The sequence below is a fragment of the Pantherophis guttatus genome, chromosome 1, assembly GCF_059756535.1.
Source record: "Pantherophis guttatus breed Tessera chromosome 1, ASM5975653v1, whole genome shotgun sequence".
In the NCBI taxonomy this organism is placed as follows: Eukaryota; Metazoa; Chordata; class Lepidosauria; order Squamata; family Colubridae; genus Pantherophis; species Pantherophis guttatus.
Window position 1 is genome coordinate 86880252 of NC_142063.1, and position 18880 is coordinate 86899131.

Consider the following 18880-nt stretch of genomic DNA (forward strand, 5'->3'; position numbering starts at 1 on the left):
AGTCACACAGATAAGAGATTTACATAACACCTGATGGAATCATAAGATAGCCAATACAAATGTATTTGCTATTGATATGATTAAAAGGACTAAGGGACTTAATTTCTATAATTTTGCTTTTACTGACATGAAACAATGTTGCATTTTTATTAGGTGCCCACATTTTATGGCCAATGAGTGCATTTTGAATAATGTCTATGTGTCAGAGATGTTCTCGCAAATGGGTTGGGGAGTACTCACAAAACGTTTGCCACAATACATGTGGACAGTTACAAAACTCACCTAAGAACCCAAGTATGCGACATAGACCTAGTCTCTACAATAAAAAGAAAGCCAATTATTTAAACTCTTTTCCTCTCCAGTACTTAATTCACCAATGACACACAGATTAGGCTTCACCAAAAAAAGGAAAACAAGGCAAAGTTGAGCCTCAAAAAGAAACAGGGGTTGTAACCCATTCTCTTCCCACAATGGTGTTAGTCTAGATCAGGGCTGTCAAATTCGCAGCCCGCAGACTGGATGCATCATGCACTGGCCACACCCACGCCTGGTTTAGCGAAGGGGAAAAAATCCTGATACGTCACATGATGCTGCCGTGATGATGTGAGTTTGACATCCCTGGTCTACGTTGCCTCAAAACTACAAGAGCTGATCCTGGTAAGGAAGGGGATTAGAGGAGCAGGGAGACAAAACATTAAACACCTTAACGCCATGAATTCAAGTCCCCAAAGGCTGCTAGATAACATACAGCCAACCAGGGTGGATAAAAATCGATGATTTTTTTTAATATATAAAAAAATCAGATTTTTAAATTTTAAATCAGATTTATTTTTATCAAATTTATTTTAATAAAATGCTTTTGGAGTAAAAATCTGTCTAGATTTTTTATCTAAATAGATAGTTTTCTATTTAAGATACATTAATAATTTAGTTTATTCAGCATGAAATGGAGCTTAAGTTATGTAGCCTGAGGCTGTATATTCTGCAATATTGGGGCTGTCAGTGAGTCAACAGCAGGTCAGAGAAAGAGCCACTGCGGGACAGAGATGACAGCTGCTCTTTAAAAATTATGATTTAAATTGAGTTGATTTAAATCAAGCCTTTTTATTAGTGATTTAAATCATGATTTAAATCATGATTTAAATCGACTTGATTTAAATCAAATCCACCCTGCAGTCAACCAAGGGCTGAAATGATATTCACATGAAGTTACTATGAAGATTTGGACAGATATTAAAACTGGGATTGTATTCTTCTTCTTTCTAAAATAGCTTGCCGCATTGAAACATGTAACAACTTTTTATATGAATCCCTAACTTTAAGTTTTAAACTTGTATCCTGCATTTGAAACGTTTAGACATTTACTAAAACACTTTTACAAACAATAAGGCACTGCCCTGGCATATCACACAACAAATACTAAAAAAGGAAGTTTGCCTCTGTAGAAGGTTTGGATTTTGTACTGTCTGTAGCGCTATCACCAGACCAGCAGACTTGATTATTTATCTTCCACCACATTTACTATAAAGTGCAGTATCACTGATCCCTTTCCCTTTCTTAAAAGCATAATGCTCTATTCCATAAATCAACTTAAAAGGAAGTCAAATTAGGATTTAAAAAATATGTTTGAAGTGAACCCAAGTGCCCTTTAAAGACCGTCTATTGTAGGCAACGTTCAAAAATAAAATCAAGATTTTAGGACTCTTTCTAGAAAGAAATAAGAGTTATCTTCTCTTTAGCTCTAAAACCTGCATGCAGGCATGATGAGGCTGGATGGCCACTTCCAGCTAGATGTCATCTATATAGATGCATATGTGGATGCTGGTGAAGTCGTGCAATCAGTTCTTCCTCTGTTGGTTCTTCTAAAACATCCCTGCAAGAACAAGCCACAATCACTGAAAAATAGCAGAGCCAGTGTCTTAGTACAGACATTGTAGATATTTTTACACGCCAGAAATAACTTCCCTAGACATTTTAACATTAAAAGCCTCTATAGCAGAGGTGGGTTTCAGCAGGTTCTGACCAGTTCTGGAGAACCGGTAGTGGAAATTTTGAGTAGTTCGGAGAACCGGTAGTAAAAATTCTGACTGGCCCCGCCCCCATCTATTCTCTGCCTTCCAAGTCTCAGCTGATGGGGAGGAAATGGAGATTTTGCAATATCCTTCCCCTGGATTGGGGAGGGAATGGAGATTTTACAGTATCCTTACCCTGGAGTATGGTGGGAATGGAGATTTTACAGTATCCTTCCTCTGCCACATCCACCAAGCCACGCCCACAGAACTGGTAGTAAAAAAATTTGAAACCCACCACTGCTCTATAGACCATCATTCATTACTCAATTCCCAATAGATAACTTCATATGCAAAGTTATATTTTTGCTTTATTTTGCAACCTTGCTAGAGTATTGTATATAGGTAGTCCTCGACTTACAGCAGTTCATTTAGTGATCATTCGAAATTACAACGGTAGTGAAAAAAGTGACCCGACCATTTTTCACACTTACGACCGTTACAGCATCCTCACGATCACATGATTCCCTTTTGCGACCTTCTGAAAGCAGTCAATGGGGAAGCCAGATTCACTTAACAACGATGTGACTAACTTAACAACTGCAGTGATTCATTTAACAAATGAATGGCACGAAAGGTCATAAAATGGGGCAAAACACACTTAACAAATGTCTCATTTATCAACAGAAATTTTGGGTTCAATTGTGGGCATAAGTTGAGAACTACCTCTAATCAGTTAAGAAAAATAGGGCAACATGCTCTAAATTCTGGCACTCTCTACATGGAGCCCCTGCTGCTGTTCCTCCTTGGAGTGTTTTAGTCCTGGCAGTAAAAAAAACACACCTGTTAATGTACATTTGTCCTACTTTAGTCCTCAGTAAGTTTCTTTTCTCAATTAAAAATATAAAGCGGCTAAATTGCTATGCTTGTACCTGAAGAGGAGTTCCACTGTCATTTGATATTCAACTTCTGAGAGAGACGGCCTATGGCAGCGACGATCCCATTTATGAATAAAATTCTGCATTTGAAGAAGAGGAAACCAACACCATTTTATGAGAGAGAGAAGCCTCCTACTCAATACATTTACAATATTTAAAAAAAAAAAAAAAACTCAAGGCATGGAACCAATTCATGTGATTAGCATATAATCAGAGACGGCTATTTGTGGAAGTCACAGCAACAAAAAATATAATTGTGTTGAAATTTGGGTTTTGAAAGAGAGAGGAGTCCATTCTGTAAGATTTAAGGGAAGCTGCTGCACCGATTTCTACGGATGGCGTACTTCCTTTCTTTATTAACAATTCAAAGAAATTACCTTACAAGTCAACTCGAAGTAGCCCAACATAAGGTGCTCAAGATAAGTGTCATCAATAATAATATGTAACACTTCTGAGACCTACTATTAAAGTCGTGTGTGTTTGTATGTGTGTGTATGTGTGAGTGAGAGAAAGGGACTTCCATGAAAAGTCAGTGACTTTCAACTCTAGTAACCCAATTTAAAAATAATTTTTCCAGGTAACTTAGTACTGTATATGCTGTCCATCCTACTGTGACATCAGGAGATTTGCCAGTCCAAGTGAAACCACCCATAAATGCAATTTGCTACTCCAAGTGAAACCACCCGTAAATGCTCATGTGTTCTTCAGGCTTTGGATGACCAGTCAAGCTTTACCTCTAAAAGCAAGGCTATAAAAAGATTGACCCAGATGACAGAGGAAGTCAGCCACCAGGTGACAAAGTACAATTTTGACCAGCTGTAAAAGAAAAGAAAAAAAAAAAGAAAAAGGATAAAATCAAGTCATGCCTATTATTACAATTCCAGTCTTAAAATTCCCTGCACTTTGTGACCTGTAGCACACCACACATTTCCTGTCTGGTATTCCTTCCAGTTCCTTTTACAAATTACAAAGTTGCATATCCTTGTATTCTCATAGATGAATTATTCCTGCCACTTACAACTTTCTTGTGACCTTTTAGCATTTTTTTTCTGGTTCTAGAATTTTCTTGTCGGTTTTTCTTTTTTTGCCCTAGATACCTCCCCAGGATACAATCTAAATCCACTCTACTGCTCGTCCCAAAGATGCTTTTTCCAAAAGCCAATTGGACTTTCTTGGGGGGTTTTTTCCTTTGAAAATAATTTCCTTCTCTGAAGAAGAACTGAAGAAGTTTCTTGGATGAAAAGCAAAATGTTTTCAAAAGAAAAAACCCAAGAAAATCCAATTATTTTTTTGAAAAAAGCACCTTTGGGACAATCATGACTTGGATGATTGAGAATCTCCATAGTCTATTGCTCATATGTTCTAATTTAATTAAGACCATTATCATTTCTAGATTTTGCAGTTTATGTATCATATCTCACTTTTTAAAAAAATTATCATCTATATCCCTCTTGCTATACTAGCTTATTACTGCTGATTGATGGTTTATCCTGGCAGTGCTCCAGAACAGACAACCAATGTGTTCCCACTCTATTTTTCACTTTGTCTAAGAGCATAAAACTAATAGAATATTTATAGCTCATCATATAGCTATGCGGGGTCCCTGGCACTTTCTGAGCTTGGTTGTTTTATTTTTTTACAGACATTTCACTACCCAACTAGGTAATGTCATCAGTACTAGGAGGGAGTGGGGTTTGCTGAGTATCAAGGACCATACATTGTAAAACTAACTACAATGATGAGTCTGCTATGTAGTAGGTATCCTGGTTTTGCTGCTTCTGCATAGACCAAGGAAGCAACAAAACAGAGTATATGGTACAAGATAAAGCGCAGATTTTTTTTTTTTAATGGAGACTATCTGATAACCTTGGAGAAGTTCATGTCTGAATTAGGTTACCAAATGCATTGCAAAAAGCATCGCTTTTTAGTTCATTACTCACGGAGATGTATATCTGGAATATGCCTCCAAGAAAACCTGCCAGTTGTTCACAACCATCACATCCCACAAAGTCACTAGTGCTGCCTATATTAGGGATAAGAAAAGTAGTTGTAGTGCACATTAACCTATTATGAGAATTTCAGAATATATAAGAGAAAACTTGGAGCTACCAAGCCATAGGATAGGATAGGATAGGATAGGATAGGATAGGATAGGATAGGATAGGATAGGATAGGATAGGATAGGATAGGATAGGATAGGATAGGATAGAATAGAATAGAATAGAATAGAATAGAATAGAATAGAATAGAATAGAATAGAATAGAATAGAATAGAATAGAATAGAATAGAATAGAATAGAATAGAATAGAATAGAATTATTTATTGGCCAAGTGTGATTGGGCAAACAAGAAATTTGTCTTCAAGCTCTCATTGTACATAAAAGCTATAAGTGATAAATCATGATCATAAGCATCATAAAAATCATAAATCAAAAGATACAACACTTGGTGATAGAATCAACATAAATCATACTAGGAAACTAAATAAAACAATATAAATCGTAAAGATACAAGCAACAAAGTTATAGCCATAAGTAGAAAAGGAGATAGTAATTAAAGCAACGAATTAATACATATTGAATAATACTCACAGCAAAATCATCAAAGTTGTTTGGCCAATACTCCAGTTGTTCAAAAGTGCCACACTTGAAAGTTGTATTTAAAAAGCTATAATGGAATAATAAACAATTAGAAGTTATTTCATCACTGTATGCAGTGTGGCACTGCACAGATCAAACGTTAAATTAGCTGATTCTTTTACCACAAGTATACTTTTAGATTTCTTAAAATGAAGAGGAAAATTAAGTCTGGAGATTTTAAATCTATTAAAGATGTAGACAGGACAAAAAAAAAAAGAATAACATCCTTCAAAGCTAAAGTGAAAAAAGTGAATACAGTGAAAAAGATAAACAGTCAGCCAGATGTTGCAGCAGAAATATTAACTTTAAATTCAAGAAATATAGGTATTCCTCAACTTACAACTCCAACTGGGACTGGAATTTCTGTTTTAAGTCATAAGTTGAGTCAGCCCAATTTTTATGATGGTTGTTCATGGAGTTAAGTGGATCCAGCTTCCCTAATTGACATTTCTGGCAGAAAATTGGCAGAAAAAGATTACAAATCACGTGATTGCAGGATGCTGCAACTGGTCGTAAATGCAAGCCAGTTGTTAAATGCCTAAACTGCGATCACATGATGGTGAGGATAGTGTGAGGGTTGCAAGTGCAAATACAGATCGTAATTCATTTTTTCCCACTCCGTCTGAATCGTCATCAAATGAACAGTCGTAAGTTGAGGACAATCTGTAGTGTTAGTAGAGAGTTAAACTAGAAATCATTCAGTCCAGAATCCTTTCCTCTGCAAGAACTCCACTCTAAAGACACTTTCTTAAAAGAAGAAGAAAATATATATCTCTACCCAAATTCTGTTATTTTTCTTCACTATGATGAAATTATAACCGGGTTTTGCAAAGCTTGACTTTCAAGCACAGTTGAAATCTTAGAAACACTATTGTTAAAGATTCTTCCACATAAGAGCAAACTGGCCCATGATAGCAATAAATTCTTATTTGCATGCTTTCAAAGAAAGAGTGCCTGGACTGAACAATCCATATATTTGGACTAATATAACCAGCTGGCCAGAAATATATCAGTTAGCAATGCAGACCTCATGCTGAAGTTTTGAAGTAAGCCCAGTGCAAAAGTGAGGATTATTCTTGTACCTCTGGTTCAAGTGGGAGAAAAATGAAGAGTCTATGCCAATGTTGGTGAACCTTTTTGGCACCGAATGCCAAAATGGAAGCGTGCGCAGACGCACAGGGGAAGCACCGGAAACCAGAAGACCAGCTCCCTAGCGTGCATGTATGCGCTGGGAAACTGAGCTTCCGGTTTCTGGTGTGTGCATGAGCGCCAGTCACCTGGTCTTCCGGTTTCTGGTGCGCATGCATGCGCGATGACTATCTGGCCAGCGCGCATGTGTGCGCCAGAAACTGAAAGCTTAGCTTCCCAGCGAGCACATGCGCACCAGGGAGCTGCTCTCTCTGATTTCGAGCACACCCACATGCACGAAGACCAGCAGGCCGGCGTGCATGCGCATGCCAGAACCTGGAAGAGTAACAGATGATGGCTGGCGTGCCCGGAGAGATGGCTCTGCATGGCACTTCCGGCATGAGTGCCATAGGTTTGCCATCACAGGCCTAGACCAGTGATGGTGAACCTTTTCGGCACTGAGTGCCCAAACCGGAATGTGTGCACATGTGTGTACATTGGAGGATCGGAAACCCAAAAACCAGCTGGCTGGTGCACATGCCAATAGTCTAGGCCTGCATAAGCGCATGTGCACTGGCCAGCTAGTCTTCGGGCTTCCAGCGCTCCAGCACACGCGAAGACCAAACCAAAAGAGCAGCTGGCGACGGCACGCATGCCCACAGAGAGGGCTCTGTGTGCCACCTCTGGCATGCCTGCCATAGGTTCGCCATTACGGGTCTATGCCATGCCACACTTCCAAAATACTTTCCAAAGCTCAGCGCTATAGAGAAGTTGAGCTTCTTACCCTCTGAAATATTTCTAAGTTTGGGATCAAGGAGGAGCATCTTGCTAATGTTTTTTTCCTGCTATTCATCACTAGTCCTAGCGATGGCTCAACAAAGAAATAAGCTCTGCCCTGCTATCCTGCATCAAAGGCAGGTAATGTGCCACCACTCCCTCTTACAAGCTAGAAGAATCAGAATCAGAATCGAGCTGGAAGGGATCTTAGAGGTCTTCTAGTCCAGCCCCTGCTCAAGCCAAGCAAGAGATCCTATAGGAAGAGATGCACTGATAAAGGGCAAGACAGAGGAAGTTCACATGTTCAAGAGGCAGTAGAGAGCAGCAGCTGTACAAATCCACACTGGTACATGGGGAATAGGCTTAACATATCAGATAGGCTGGCAGACTGGCAGTGATGTGGGATAGTAGAAAACTGTTTTCTAAGCTCATTTATAATGACAGGTGGCAAATACAGAACTGATGCCAGTGGCAAATACAGTACTGATAGTCCTCAATGTATGACCACAACTGAGCCCAAAATTTCTGTTGCTAAGTGAGTTTTCCCCCATTTTACGACCTTTCTCGCCACAATTAAGTGAATCCCTGCAGTTGTTAAGTCAGTAACATGGTTGTTAAGTGAATCGGGCTTCCTCATTGACTTTGCCTGTCAAAGGTCGCAAAAGGAGATACTTGACCCTGGGACACAGCAACTGTCATAAACATGAGTCAGTTGCCAAGTGTCTTAGTTTTGATCTGGTGATCATGAGGATGCTGCAATGCTCACAAGTGTGAAAAACAGTCACAAGTCCCTTTTGTCAGTGTCTTCGTAACTTCGAACGGTCACTAAATGAACTGTCGTAAGTGGAGGACTATTTGTATTATAGAAATTTGACAGCTTCAAAGTTTAATCAATGCTTTACAGATAATTATTCCTAGAAACAGCTTCTAGGAATAGAAATATCTAGTATGATCTTAATTTTAAAAATCCCTCTCTCTGTAGCCTTATATAGGTGGTTCTCAGTGTACAACCATTTGTTTAACAGCCATTCAACGTTACAATAGCACTGAAACAGTGACTTACAACCGGTCCTCATACCGCACAACCATGACAGCATCTCCATGGTCACATGATCAGCATCGATGCACTTGGCAACTGGCATTTATTTATGACAGTTGCTGTGTTCCAGGGTCATGTGATCTCCATTTGCAATCTTCCCTGCTGGTTTCAACAAACCAAATGAAAGGGGAAAGCTAGATTCACTTCATGGATGTGTTTTACTAAACAACCAAGGTGGGAACTGTGACAAAAAATGTTGTAAAATGGAGTGAGACTCACTGAACAACCACTTTGCTTACCAATGGAAGTTTCAGACCCAATTGTGATCGTTAAGTCGAGAACTATCTGATAAATTCGCCTCATTTGCACAAGGAACATCACAATTGGGTTCTTATTAACATTTAGCAGTTTTACAGATATATTTCCATGCTCTACTAGAGGCTACACAGACCAACTGTATCTTCTGGCCTTCTTGCAAGCAGGAGTGGCATGCTCATTTCCCATCTTACCTGACATTGCCCATGGGAGTAATGGTGCCTCCAAACAGCTCCATGCCAATTATTGCAAATGCATAGAAAGCCACCTGTGAAATAAAAGTTGACATGATACTGAAGCCAACTGAGAACGTTGCAACAACACGGTGTAAGCTTCATTTAGTTGACCTCATAAATCAGAAGTGTGGATTATTGTTGAACTCTGACTTCTCCTCCCCCGTTGCTTAAGCTTACACTACTGTCTGCATCATACTTCCAGGAGAGTGACCCCATGATTTGATGTTCACTCATTTACATGAATACAGTTGCATTATTTTTTCTTCAGAGCTATCAGCATTCTGCACAAGAAGTTTGCTATAAAGGTAAAGGTTCCTCTCGCACATACGTGCTAGTCATTCCTGACTCTAGGGGGCAGTGCTCATCTCAGTTTCAAAGTTGAAGAGCCAGCACTGTCCGAAGACGTCTCTGTGGTCATGTGGCCGGCATGACTAAATGCCAAAGGCGCACGGAACGCAGTTACCTTCCCACCAAAGGTGGTCCCTATTTTTCTACTTGCATTTTTTACATGCTTTCGAACTGCTAGGTTGGCAGAAGCTAGGACAGTTTGCTGTAAATCACTGCAATTGCTCCAAAAAAACAGCAACTGGTAAATCCAGGGATATGCTTTATTTCTGGCTTGCCATGTTACCTAGACTTATCCATAGTCAAGCTTATATTTTCCAGGAACAAAAAAAAAATTTTTTTAACTTTGAATTATAAAAATAGAGAGGGAATGAAGATAGCAAATATACAAAAGACTCTTGTTTGGCTGTCTTAAAAGTAGATACAGACACTCCGGAATATTTAAATCATCTTCCTATCCGTATGCTTTCTAACCCTGTAATGCTCTTCCTAATATTATAACAGCTTCTCCATGCACATTGTTTAGGGCAGGGGTCTCCAACCTTGGCAACTTGTGGATTTCAACTCCCACAATTCTTGGAGTTGAAGTCCACAAGTCTTAAAGGTGCCAAGGTTGGAGATCCTGGTTTAGGGGGCTGCAGCCAAATATCCCAATAACCTAAACTTTATCCATTGTTATTACTATAAATACAGCATATACACTGAGGTAGGCTGCAGTGCTTCTGCACATAATAGATGTTCCTTCAAACAATTAATTACTTCACTGTAATTCTCATTACTCTGATTTTCAGATGGGCACTAAGTACTTTCTGGCAGAAAAGCATCATAACATCTATATGCGATTTTTTAAAAATGTCAACTTCCTTTTATAAAAACGATCACATAAATGCTTTCAAGTGTTATCTATGGGGTCGGTTTTTTTAAAGGAACGAACAGGGTATCACAGCAAATCTAACCGAGTCCCTTAGAATAGTATCAATATGCGGCATACACAAATTGTATGTGCATGCCTCCTTTTCTCATACACACATGTTATTTCTGGCCTTGCTTTAAGGAAGATAAACATTTCAGTGAGCCTGGGAAAATTGTTAGTATTTATGACTCTGTTATGGAAAAATCCCATGAATTATCTGCCAAACTATTTAAAAGATTTTAATTGCACTGGATTATTTTCAACTGGCACTGCATAAACTTGCCAATAGGTGGAGCTCTCCTCCTTGTGATCATCATAGAAAGTCAAATTAATTATTAAGACCCATTCTAAATCTGAATGATAATAAGTTCTACTCTAGAATCTCTTTCTAAAGCAGGAATAGCATGCAAAACCTAACCATGACCTAACCATGGCTACATTATTTGGAAGGGATAACAGTATTATATATCTAAAACTCATGAAGTAATAATCACTGTGGATTAGTGCAAAGGAGACCAAATATTCTAGCAAGAAATTTTCTTCTCTTCCATTGTATAACAATTGTTGAGGGACTTATGATTTCTTGAGGCCTAACAATAATGGGCTGCTGTTGATAATAACGGATCGGGAGTCAATACTGATCACTTTGAAATATAACTGATCCTGATTATAATTCAAAGGATCCATTAATAATGCAAGTATCACCAGAGATAAGGAGATGAAGAAGTAGGAGAAACAAATTCAGGTATTAATATTTAAAGATATGATTCTCAGAAAGGCCACAAGTGAACAGAAAAAGTTAAGGATAGGAGCTATTTAACTGAGACCATAACTGCTGATAGAATTAGAATGATTCTCTTTCTCCCTCTGTTGCAAGATGATGGAATTGTCCAATAACATTCACTACATTTACTATATAACATCCAATAGAATGGGATGTTCTAAGCTGGCTGAGGAATTCTGGGAGTTGAATTCCACAAGTCTTCAAGCTGCCAAGGTTGGAGATCCCTGCAATAGAAAACTCTGGGTCACTCCAAGGCAAGAGATATCAGTATCTAACTGATCTTTGCTAATCCCAGAATATTAAAAGTACTTGGATGAGAGACTACAGGAAATCCCACAGCCATACACATGACTAAGTAAAAGAAAACATTCTGGTAAACTACTACTGACAAGTTCCCAAACAAATCACATGGACCTGTCCATATAGTCATCAAGAGATGCGCATCTTTGCAGGGAGTCCTTGACTTATGATTGTTTAATGGCAGTTCAAAGTTACAGTGACCTTGGGAAATGTAATTTACAACCTATCCATGTCAGAGGTGGGTTTCAGCAAGTTCTGGCCAGTTCTGGAGAACTGGTAGCGGAAATTTTGAGTAGCTCGGAGAACCGGTAGTAAAAATTCTGACTGGCCCTACCCCCATCTATTCTCTGTCTCCCAAGTCTCAGCTGATTGGGAGGAAATGGGGATTTTGCAGTAACCTTACCCTGGAGTGGGGTGGGAATGGAGATTTTACAGTATCCTTCCCCTGCCACGCCAACCAAACCACACCCACAGAACCGGTAGTAAAAAAATTTGAAACCCACTACTGGTCCATGTGCAGAAATGGATAGATCAACATTGAAAATTAAAACAGAAAGAGGATATAGAATATTATCAAACATGGAATTTATTTTACCAATGGTTGGAAAAAAGGGGTGGAGATTAAGAATATAATTTGTATTGTTAAGCAAATTAAAAAACCCCACAACACGATGTTTATTAAGCATTAAGAAATGTATTTAATAGAAAATCAATAAAATTAAATTAAATAATTTTTTTTTAAAAAAACTTACAAGCTGTCTTGGAACCTACGACAGTTGCAACATCCCAGAGGTGGGTTTCAGCAGGTTCTGACCAGTTCTGGAGAACCGGTAGCAGAAATTTTGAGTAGTTCGGAGAACCGGTAATAAAAATTCTGACTGGCCCCGCCCCCATCTATTCTCTGCCTCCCAAGTTCAGCTGATCGGGAAGAAATGGGGATTTTGCAGTAACCTTCCCCTGGATTGGGGAGGGAATGGAGATTTTACAGTATCCTTCCCCTGGAGTGGGGTGGGAATGGAGATTTTACAATTTCCTTCCCCTGCCACACCCACCAAGGCACGCCCACCAAGCCATGCCATGCCCACCAAGCCACACCCACAGAACCGGTAGTAAAAAAAATTGAAACCTATCACTGAAACATCCCTGCAATTATGTGATCGCAATTCGGGTCTTGGCCATTGGCTCTCATTTCTGTCAGTCACAGCATCTTGCAGTCATGTGATTGTGACTTGCATCCTTCCCAGCCAGCTTCTGACAAACAAACTCAATTGTGGGAGCTGGATTCATTTCACAAATGATGAATTGCTTAACAACCAGTGATTCACTTAACAACTGTGATAAAATGGCTGGAAAACCAGGTCCTGTCACAGTTTATGACTGTTCTGACTTACGATGGAAATTCTGATCCCATTTGTGGTCTTAAATTGAGGACTGCTTATACTTTATTATTTTTTTCTTTTGAGAAAGAGAGAATTAAAAACAGAATGTCAGTCTGTCTGCTGGGATAGTGATTAAAGACACCAAGCTGGAAATCAGGAGACTGTGAATTATAGATCTGCCTTAGTCACAAAACCAGATGGGTGATTTTGGATCAGTCACACTCTCCTCAACAATAGAAGGCAATGACAAACCACTTCCAAAACTGTTGCAAACTACAGAGACCTCTCCAATACAGTAGTTGCTAGGATCTAAGGCTGTTCCAAAGGTGTGCAGGCAAACACACACACATACACAAATACCATATGCTGTATGAATAATTTGGTACATGGAGAATTTCAACAACATAGCACACACTTCATTTAAATTCTTACATGGCTTCTACTTTTTTCACAGTTGAGTGTCTTGGGGAGAGCAAATAAATAAGACTGGGGAAAGATTCCCCATTCCCCAGATTTTTCCATTTAAATTTTTTTTAAAAAAAAAAAAACCTTAAAAGCAAACAGCACCCTAGAACTTTGAGATGTTTATAAGCTATGAGGATCTCAGTTGTCCTTGAATTTCTCTGGTTCCCAAACATTGTCTAAATGTCAATAAGCATTTTCCTACTTTAATTTCTTTTTTTAAAAAAAACCACAAAATATTTTTCTTCATTCCTGAAATACTCCTGAAATGTGTAGAAGGCTTGCAAGTGTAGCTTTGCTTCCCCAATGACACCAAGTCTATTAATTCTGCAGGACTCATTTATCCTCACTGTGCAAAATACCGTTCCTTAAAAATATACTGGTACAGATTACACTCTTTTTAGCTGACAAATTAGTTTTACATGAGTCAGCTGCTCTCAGTATTCCATAGATCCTGGAAGCTCACAGCTCATTCTTAGTCCATATCTTTTTTTAATTTTATTTTTTTACAATAGATTTATGCCTATAAACCTAGGGAGGTCCCATCCAGATAAAGCTATTATTATCTTTCTACTGTCTGCTTGATCAAGTTCAGTATTAGACAAAAAAAAAAAAAGATAGAAAGATAGAGTGAATGGGCAGCCCCCATTAAAAAAAAACTACATTTGATTTATCTATTAAAACAACAGGGTCACCAACATTCCTTTCCACAAATTGCCAATGTTTCTTGACAAAAATTATTTCATAGACGATGGAATAAACAAAGATACACAAATCAATCTCACTGTTGTTGTGTTTTTACTTACCACCAAAATTCCTGCAAAGGTTCTTATGTTTTTCACTAGATCCAGAAGTGTACTGGCAACTAAAGACATGAACTTTGGAAGGGGGAGGGGGGAAGAAAAGAATCATTAATGTATTTATTTTTTGGTATTCTTTAGTCTTAAGAGAGAAAAGCAAAATTAATTTTTTTTTAAAAAAAAATGTAATTACTGTAATGTTTGGGATGATCCGTAAAAATCTGAACACAATAAGCATATTTGCTAGACGAACCATGTCCCATAGAGACAGCAAGCCCAACATTTCAGGTCTCCTAGAAAAACAGAAAAAGAGATTTGATTTGCAGGGGAAAAAACAAGAGGAGCAACCAGCAACATTAAAAGTGGTTGCTCTTTCAACCAACCAAAACATAATTTTAGCCATGCCAGATATTGGGGAAAAAAAGATAAAAACCAAGATCATACATAATAGGCTGAATCTTAACCATCAGTCTCCATTCTTGAATAATTTTGTTGTTATTAGTTCAAGATTAAATATAAAAGGATGGAGTTTATACATATTTGCAAGAGTTTTAAAGGTGGTATGATCTGATACAACTTTTATTTTTTTACTCCGTTTTGTAAGGCACCCCTCCCGAGACATACTGTAGAATATAAATGCTATGTGGCAAAATCCCAATATTGTAGTCTTTTCTCTGTAGAAACATAGATCTTATATTCACACCCTTTTAAAAGAGTACCTTGACACTTCCAAATCACTGAAATCAGTCAGAAAAAAATCATTTTACACAATATAAGAAATAACTTCTGCTTTTGAGTTTTTCCACTTCAATATTCCAACAGAACATAATCAGCTGTTACTAGAAACACTACTGCAGATACCAATTCCAAAGTAACCAAACATTGCTCACTAAGGACACATACCAGCCTGGATGAGGAAACCCATATACAGCAAATGTGGACACCTCCAAAACCTTTGAGAAGAGAAGAAGTAAAAAGTAAAAATTATAACTGATTGGGGTATAACATGTCCATCTGTCAACAAAAACAGGCAAAGCTAGCAAAATGATTTCCTATCTCAGCAGCATCTGCAATGACCCCCAATGTTGTTCAAGAGCTGAGAAGAGATGGAGGGGGAAGGCAGCAAAAGAATGCCAGGAAGAAGAGATTAAGAAGTCCATTTGTTCATCATTGGGTCAGATCATTCATTAGACATTAATATTATTCAAGTATAACATGGGGAAAGGAAAGAAACAGTAATTAAGCTCAACAAGTTTTTAATTCAAAAGGAAGAGAATTCTGAATTTAAGATGAGCACCACCACCCCTTCCATAGGATTACACAGGGTAAAAAAAAAAAGTGGTAAACACAAATAAAATCCTATATTTTGCCCATTTTAACTCCCAACTTCCACTGAAATTATTCCTGGACACGTGTGCATGTTTGCATGTGTGCATGCATGCATCCTAGCCTGAAATGAAATTAAAAATAAGGGCAATGCTAGGCAAAATACCAAATTAATTGTCATTCAATTGATGAGTACTAAATACAGTTAATTTCCTATCAAACATCTCATTTGAATAATGTCAAATATCTCATTTGAAGAGTGAGTTGATTCACATCTACCTATCTTCACAGACATATATGAGAATACTATATATGTACATATATACCTAGACACACACACATCATTCTCTTATTTAAGCACTTTAGTGGCACAGTGGTTGGAATGCAGTACTGCAGGCTACGTCTGCTGACTGCCGACTGCCAGCAGTTTGGCAGTTCGATTCTCACTGGCTCAAGATTGATTCAGCCTTCAGCCTTTGAACTATCTATTTTGGATTTCTTTTACCGATAAATATATTATATCTATTTTGAGTTACAAGGCAAGAGAGTCATGCTGGGGCATGCAGAAGATCTGGCTGTTACCCACTAAGATGATGGGGATTTATAATCCTGATGAAAACCACAATTACAACTATATGGAATATAATTATAATGTCACTCGGGTGGTTGTTTTTACTTTTATATATACATGAGGATATTCATTATTGATGGGGGCAGAAGATGACTGAAGATTTTGAATAAACTGTTGCACCAGGATGCTATGTTACCCTATTATGGATGACGGATTTAACAATCTAGTGGAAAGACATCAAAGAAGATACTAAATGAATTATAAATTTAAAGTTATTGTCTTTTCTCTTTTTATAAAATGGAATGTATATATAGACATATGTATATTTCAGCAGAGTGGGCAGTGGATTATATTTAGAATTGTAGTGCATGGTAATCTTGCAGGAAACTGGGTTGAAATAGGCTAGTTTAGTGATTGATTAGTTTAAGAAAAAGGATTTTTAAGTCATATATTTTGGGGAGTGGAAGAATTGGATAGAACTGAATAAATTTGGAGAAGGCTGCTTTGAAATGTTAAATTAATATATATAAAAGTAAAAGTTATGTTGTTGTAATAATAATAATATTTTATAAATTTGGGGGAGGAGAAAAAGGGTAGATTGTGAAAAGCGGAGAAAAGCGGAGTTATAAGAATACTATGCTAAGGGTCAGTACTTTGAGGAGTGAGTAAGGGCATGGTAAAATATTATGTAATTAATTATGAATTAGCTTATTGTTGTGAAGAAGAAGTCACAGGGGGGGATGGGTGGTGAGGGCGGGTTGGGGAAGAAGGGAGGAAAAGGGGGAAAAAACTTGTATTTGAAAAACTTTTTCAATAAAAAAAAAAAAAAAGATTGATTCAGCCTTCCATCCTTCTGAGGTCGGTAAAATGAGGAACCAGGTGGGAGACTCTAAAGTCCCACTCTAAAGTCCCCCCACTACAGAGCCTTGGTAGTACAGTGGTTTAAAGCACCCTGTTATTAACACAGCTGCCTGCAATTACTGCAGGTTCGAATCTTACCAGGCTCAAGGTTGACTCAGCCTTCCATCCTTTCTAAGGTAGGTTAAATGAGGACCCAGTTTGTGGGGGCAATAAGCTGACTTTGTATAAATATACAAAAGTATGAAGGCTATTGCTTAACACATTGTAAGCCGCCCTGAGTCTCCGGAGAAGGGCGGCATATAAATCAAATAAATAAAAAATAAAAAATAAAAAAAAGTACTGTGAAGCAGTAAATAAGCCTAAGTGCTATTGCTATTTGCAGACATATAAAGAACGACAGACACACCCACTTAGAAAAAAGGAAACCATGGCCTCAGAAGCGATAAAGAAGTTTTCATAAAGCTCAAAGGAATATCTTTATGAGCTTTCTTCAAAAAAAAGAAAAGCACTTCTTGAAAACTCTTCTGGAAGAACTATTATGTAAAAGCAGAATGGAAATAATTCCATGAAACTTACCATCAGAACCAAAGTCAGAAGCCCATCAAATATGTTGCTCGGATAGGATAAATATCTTTTTAATCCCAAGGCCACTAATTTCAGCAATATTTCCAGAAGATAGTACAAAATAAAGAAACAGTTTGTAACCTTGAAAAAAGAGAGTGAAAGTGCAATTAAAATCAGAGCTTTTAGAGAATAACAAGAACAGGGTCTCATGAGAATAGATGGTCTTACCCCTAAAAAAAAGTCATCTCGCAGAGCAGGTGGTTTATCTGCATCTATTACCATGATTCCCTGGAATGGAAAATGTTCACAGGTTATCAGAGGCAAAACAATTGTAGTACATTATAAGTAATGCATCTAGAACACGGGTGTCAAATTCATATTGTTACGTCGTCGTCACGTGACGTATCAGGACTTTTTTCCCTTTCGCTAAACCAGGGGTGGGCATGGCCAGCACGGGACACATCCAGTCGGTGACACCCCTGATCTAGAACATATAAAGTAGTCATGAAAAATTACAGTCTATGAAAAATATTAGTCAACCGACTACTATTTGTTAGATACAAAGTTATAACATCTGCATGCCAATCAACTCTCCAGAAGGTTTTCTAAGATAATCTTACCAGTCGTATATGACCTAATCACTGAGGTGCCTTTTATTTGATCTCCTCAAATAATCTAAGGACACAATGGCTTGTAGAAAAATATCCCCCAGGCCTATAGCATTCAGGAACACAGTGCTAGGCTACCCCCACAATGTCCTGCTTATATACAATTGCAAACATGAATATCCGCAAAGCCATTGGATAAAATATCTGACCATGACTTAGAAATCTAGGTTCAAATCCTGATTTATCATGAAGCATCTTAAGATACAGCAGGGCAGTTGAATAGCTTCACCCTAATCTATCTCACACAGTTTGTGAAAATAAAAGACATAGGTTGAGCCATCAGCTTTTTGCAAGAAAAGAGAACAGATAAGCATTGTATTAATTATAATTCCTTTTTTTAAGCTATCTGATAGCTTAAAAGCTTTAAGCATCAGATCATTGTTTCAATCTTCTGCTTGTGGTGTAAACCATGGGTGATGGAACTTTAATCTAGAACTCCTGTATTCTTCAGTGGACAGATGAAGCTAACTTACATAAAATGATTAGAGGTTTCTTAATACTTTAAATACTTTTCTTACGTATTTTTCTTATATACAATATGGAAAGAACTTTCCTTACAAAGGGAAGATGCCACTTCGAATGAGACCATATACTTACGCATACACAGGAAATATTTGCTAGTGCTACAACGTTTCCTAAATATCCAAAATAGTGATGGCCAAAGATAAACTGAACTCGTTGTAAGAATGGTGACTGATAATCTGGTTTGGGAGGACGCTGAAAAGAAAACAGAATAAGAAAGTCTATCAGGAACCATTTTCACAGGATGCCTTTGAGAAAATGTGGCCTTGGGATATTGTCTGAAAAGGACATACCATTTCATCAG

At 37.9% G+C, this 18880-nt stretch overlaps 1 protein-coding gene across 2 annotated transcripts in view; it reads right to left on the reverse strand.

The window, feature by feature from the left end:
- Positions 1–839: 839 nt before the first annotated feature.
- TPCN2 (two pore segment channel 2) overlaps positions 840–18880 on the reverse strand; it is a 44931-nt gene continuing 26890 nt past the window's right edge. Inside the window, exons 14-25 of one of the 2 annotated variants that reach the window (XM_034417287.3) lie at positions 18652–18771; positions 17615–17674; positions 17399–17527; positions 14968–15017; positions 14258–14357; positions 14071–14142; positions 9040–9113; positions 5539–5614; positions 4888–4970; positions 3682–3763; positions 2942–3027; positions 840–1873 (exon numbers count right to left, since the gene is read on the reverse strand). In XM_034417287.3, coding sequence (XP_034273178.2) covers positions 1795–1873; positions 2942–3027; positions 3682–3763; positions 4888–4970; positions 5539–5614; positions 9040–9113; positions 14071–14142; positions 14258–14357; positions 14968–15017; positions 17399–17527; positions 17615–17674; positions 18652–18771 — 1011 coding nt within the window. In that variant the 3' untranslated portion in view covers positions 840–1794. Of the gene's footprint in view, positions 1874–2941; positions 3028–3681; positions 3764–4887; positions 4971–5538; positions 5615–9039; positions 9114–14070; positions 14143–14257; positions 14358–14967; positions 15018–17398; positions 17528–17614; positions 17675–18651; positions 18772–18880 lie in introns of those variants that run through there. The other variant, XR_015729697.1, reaches the window with a different exon arrangement.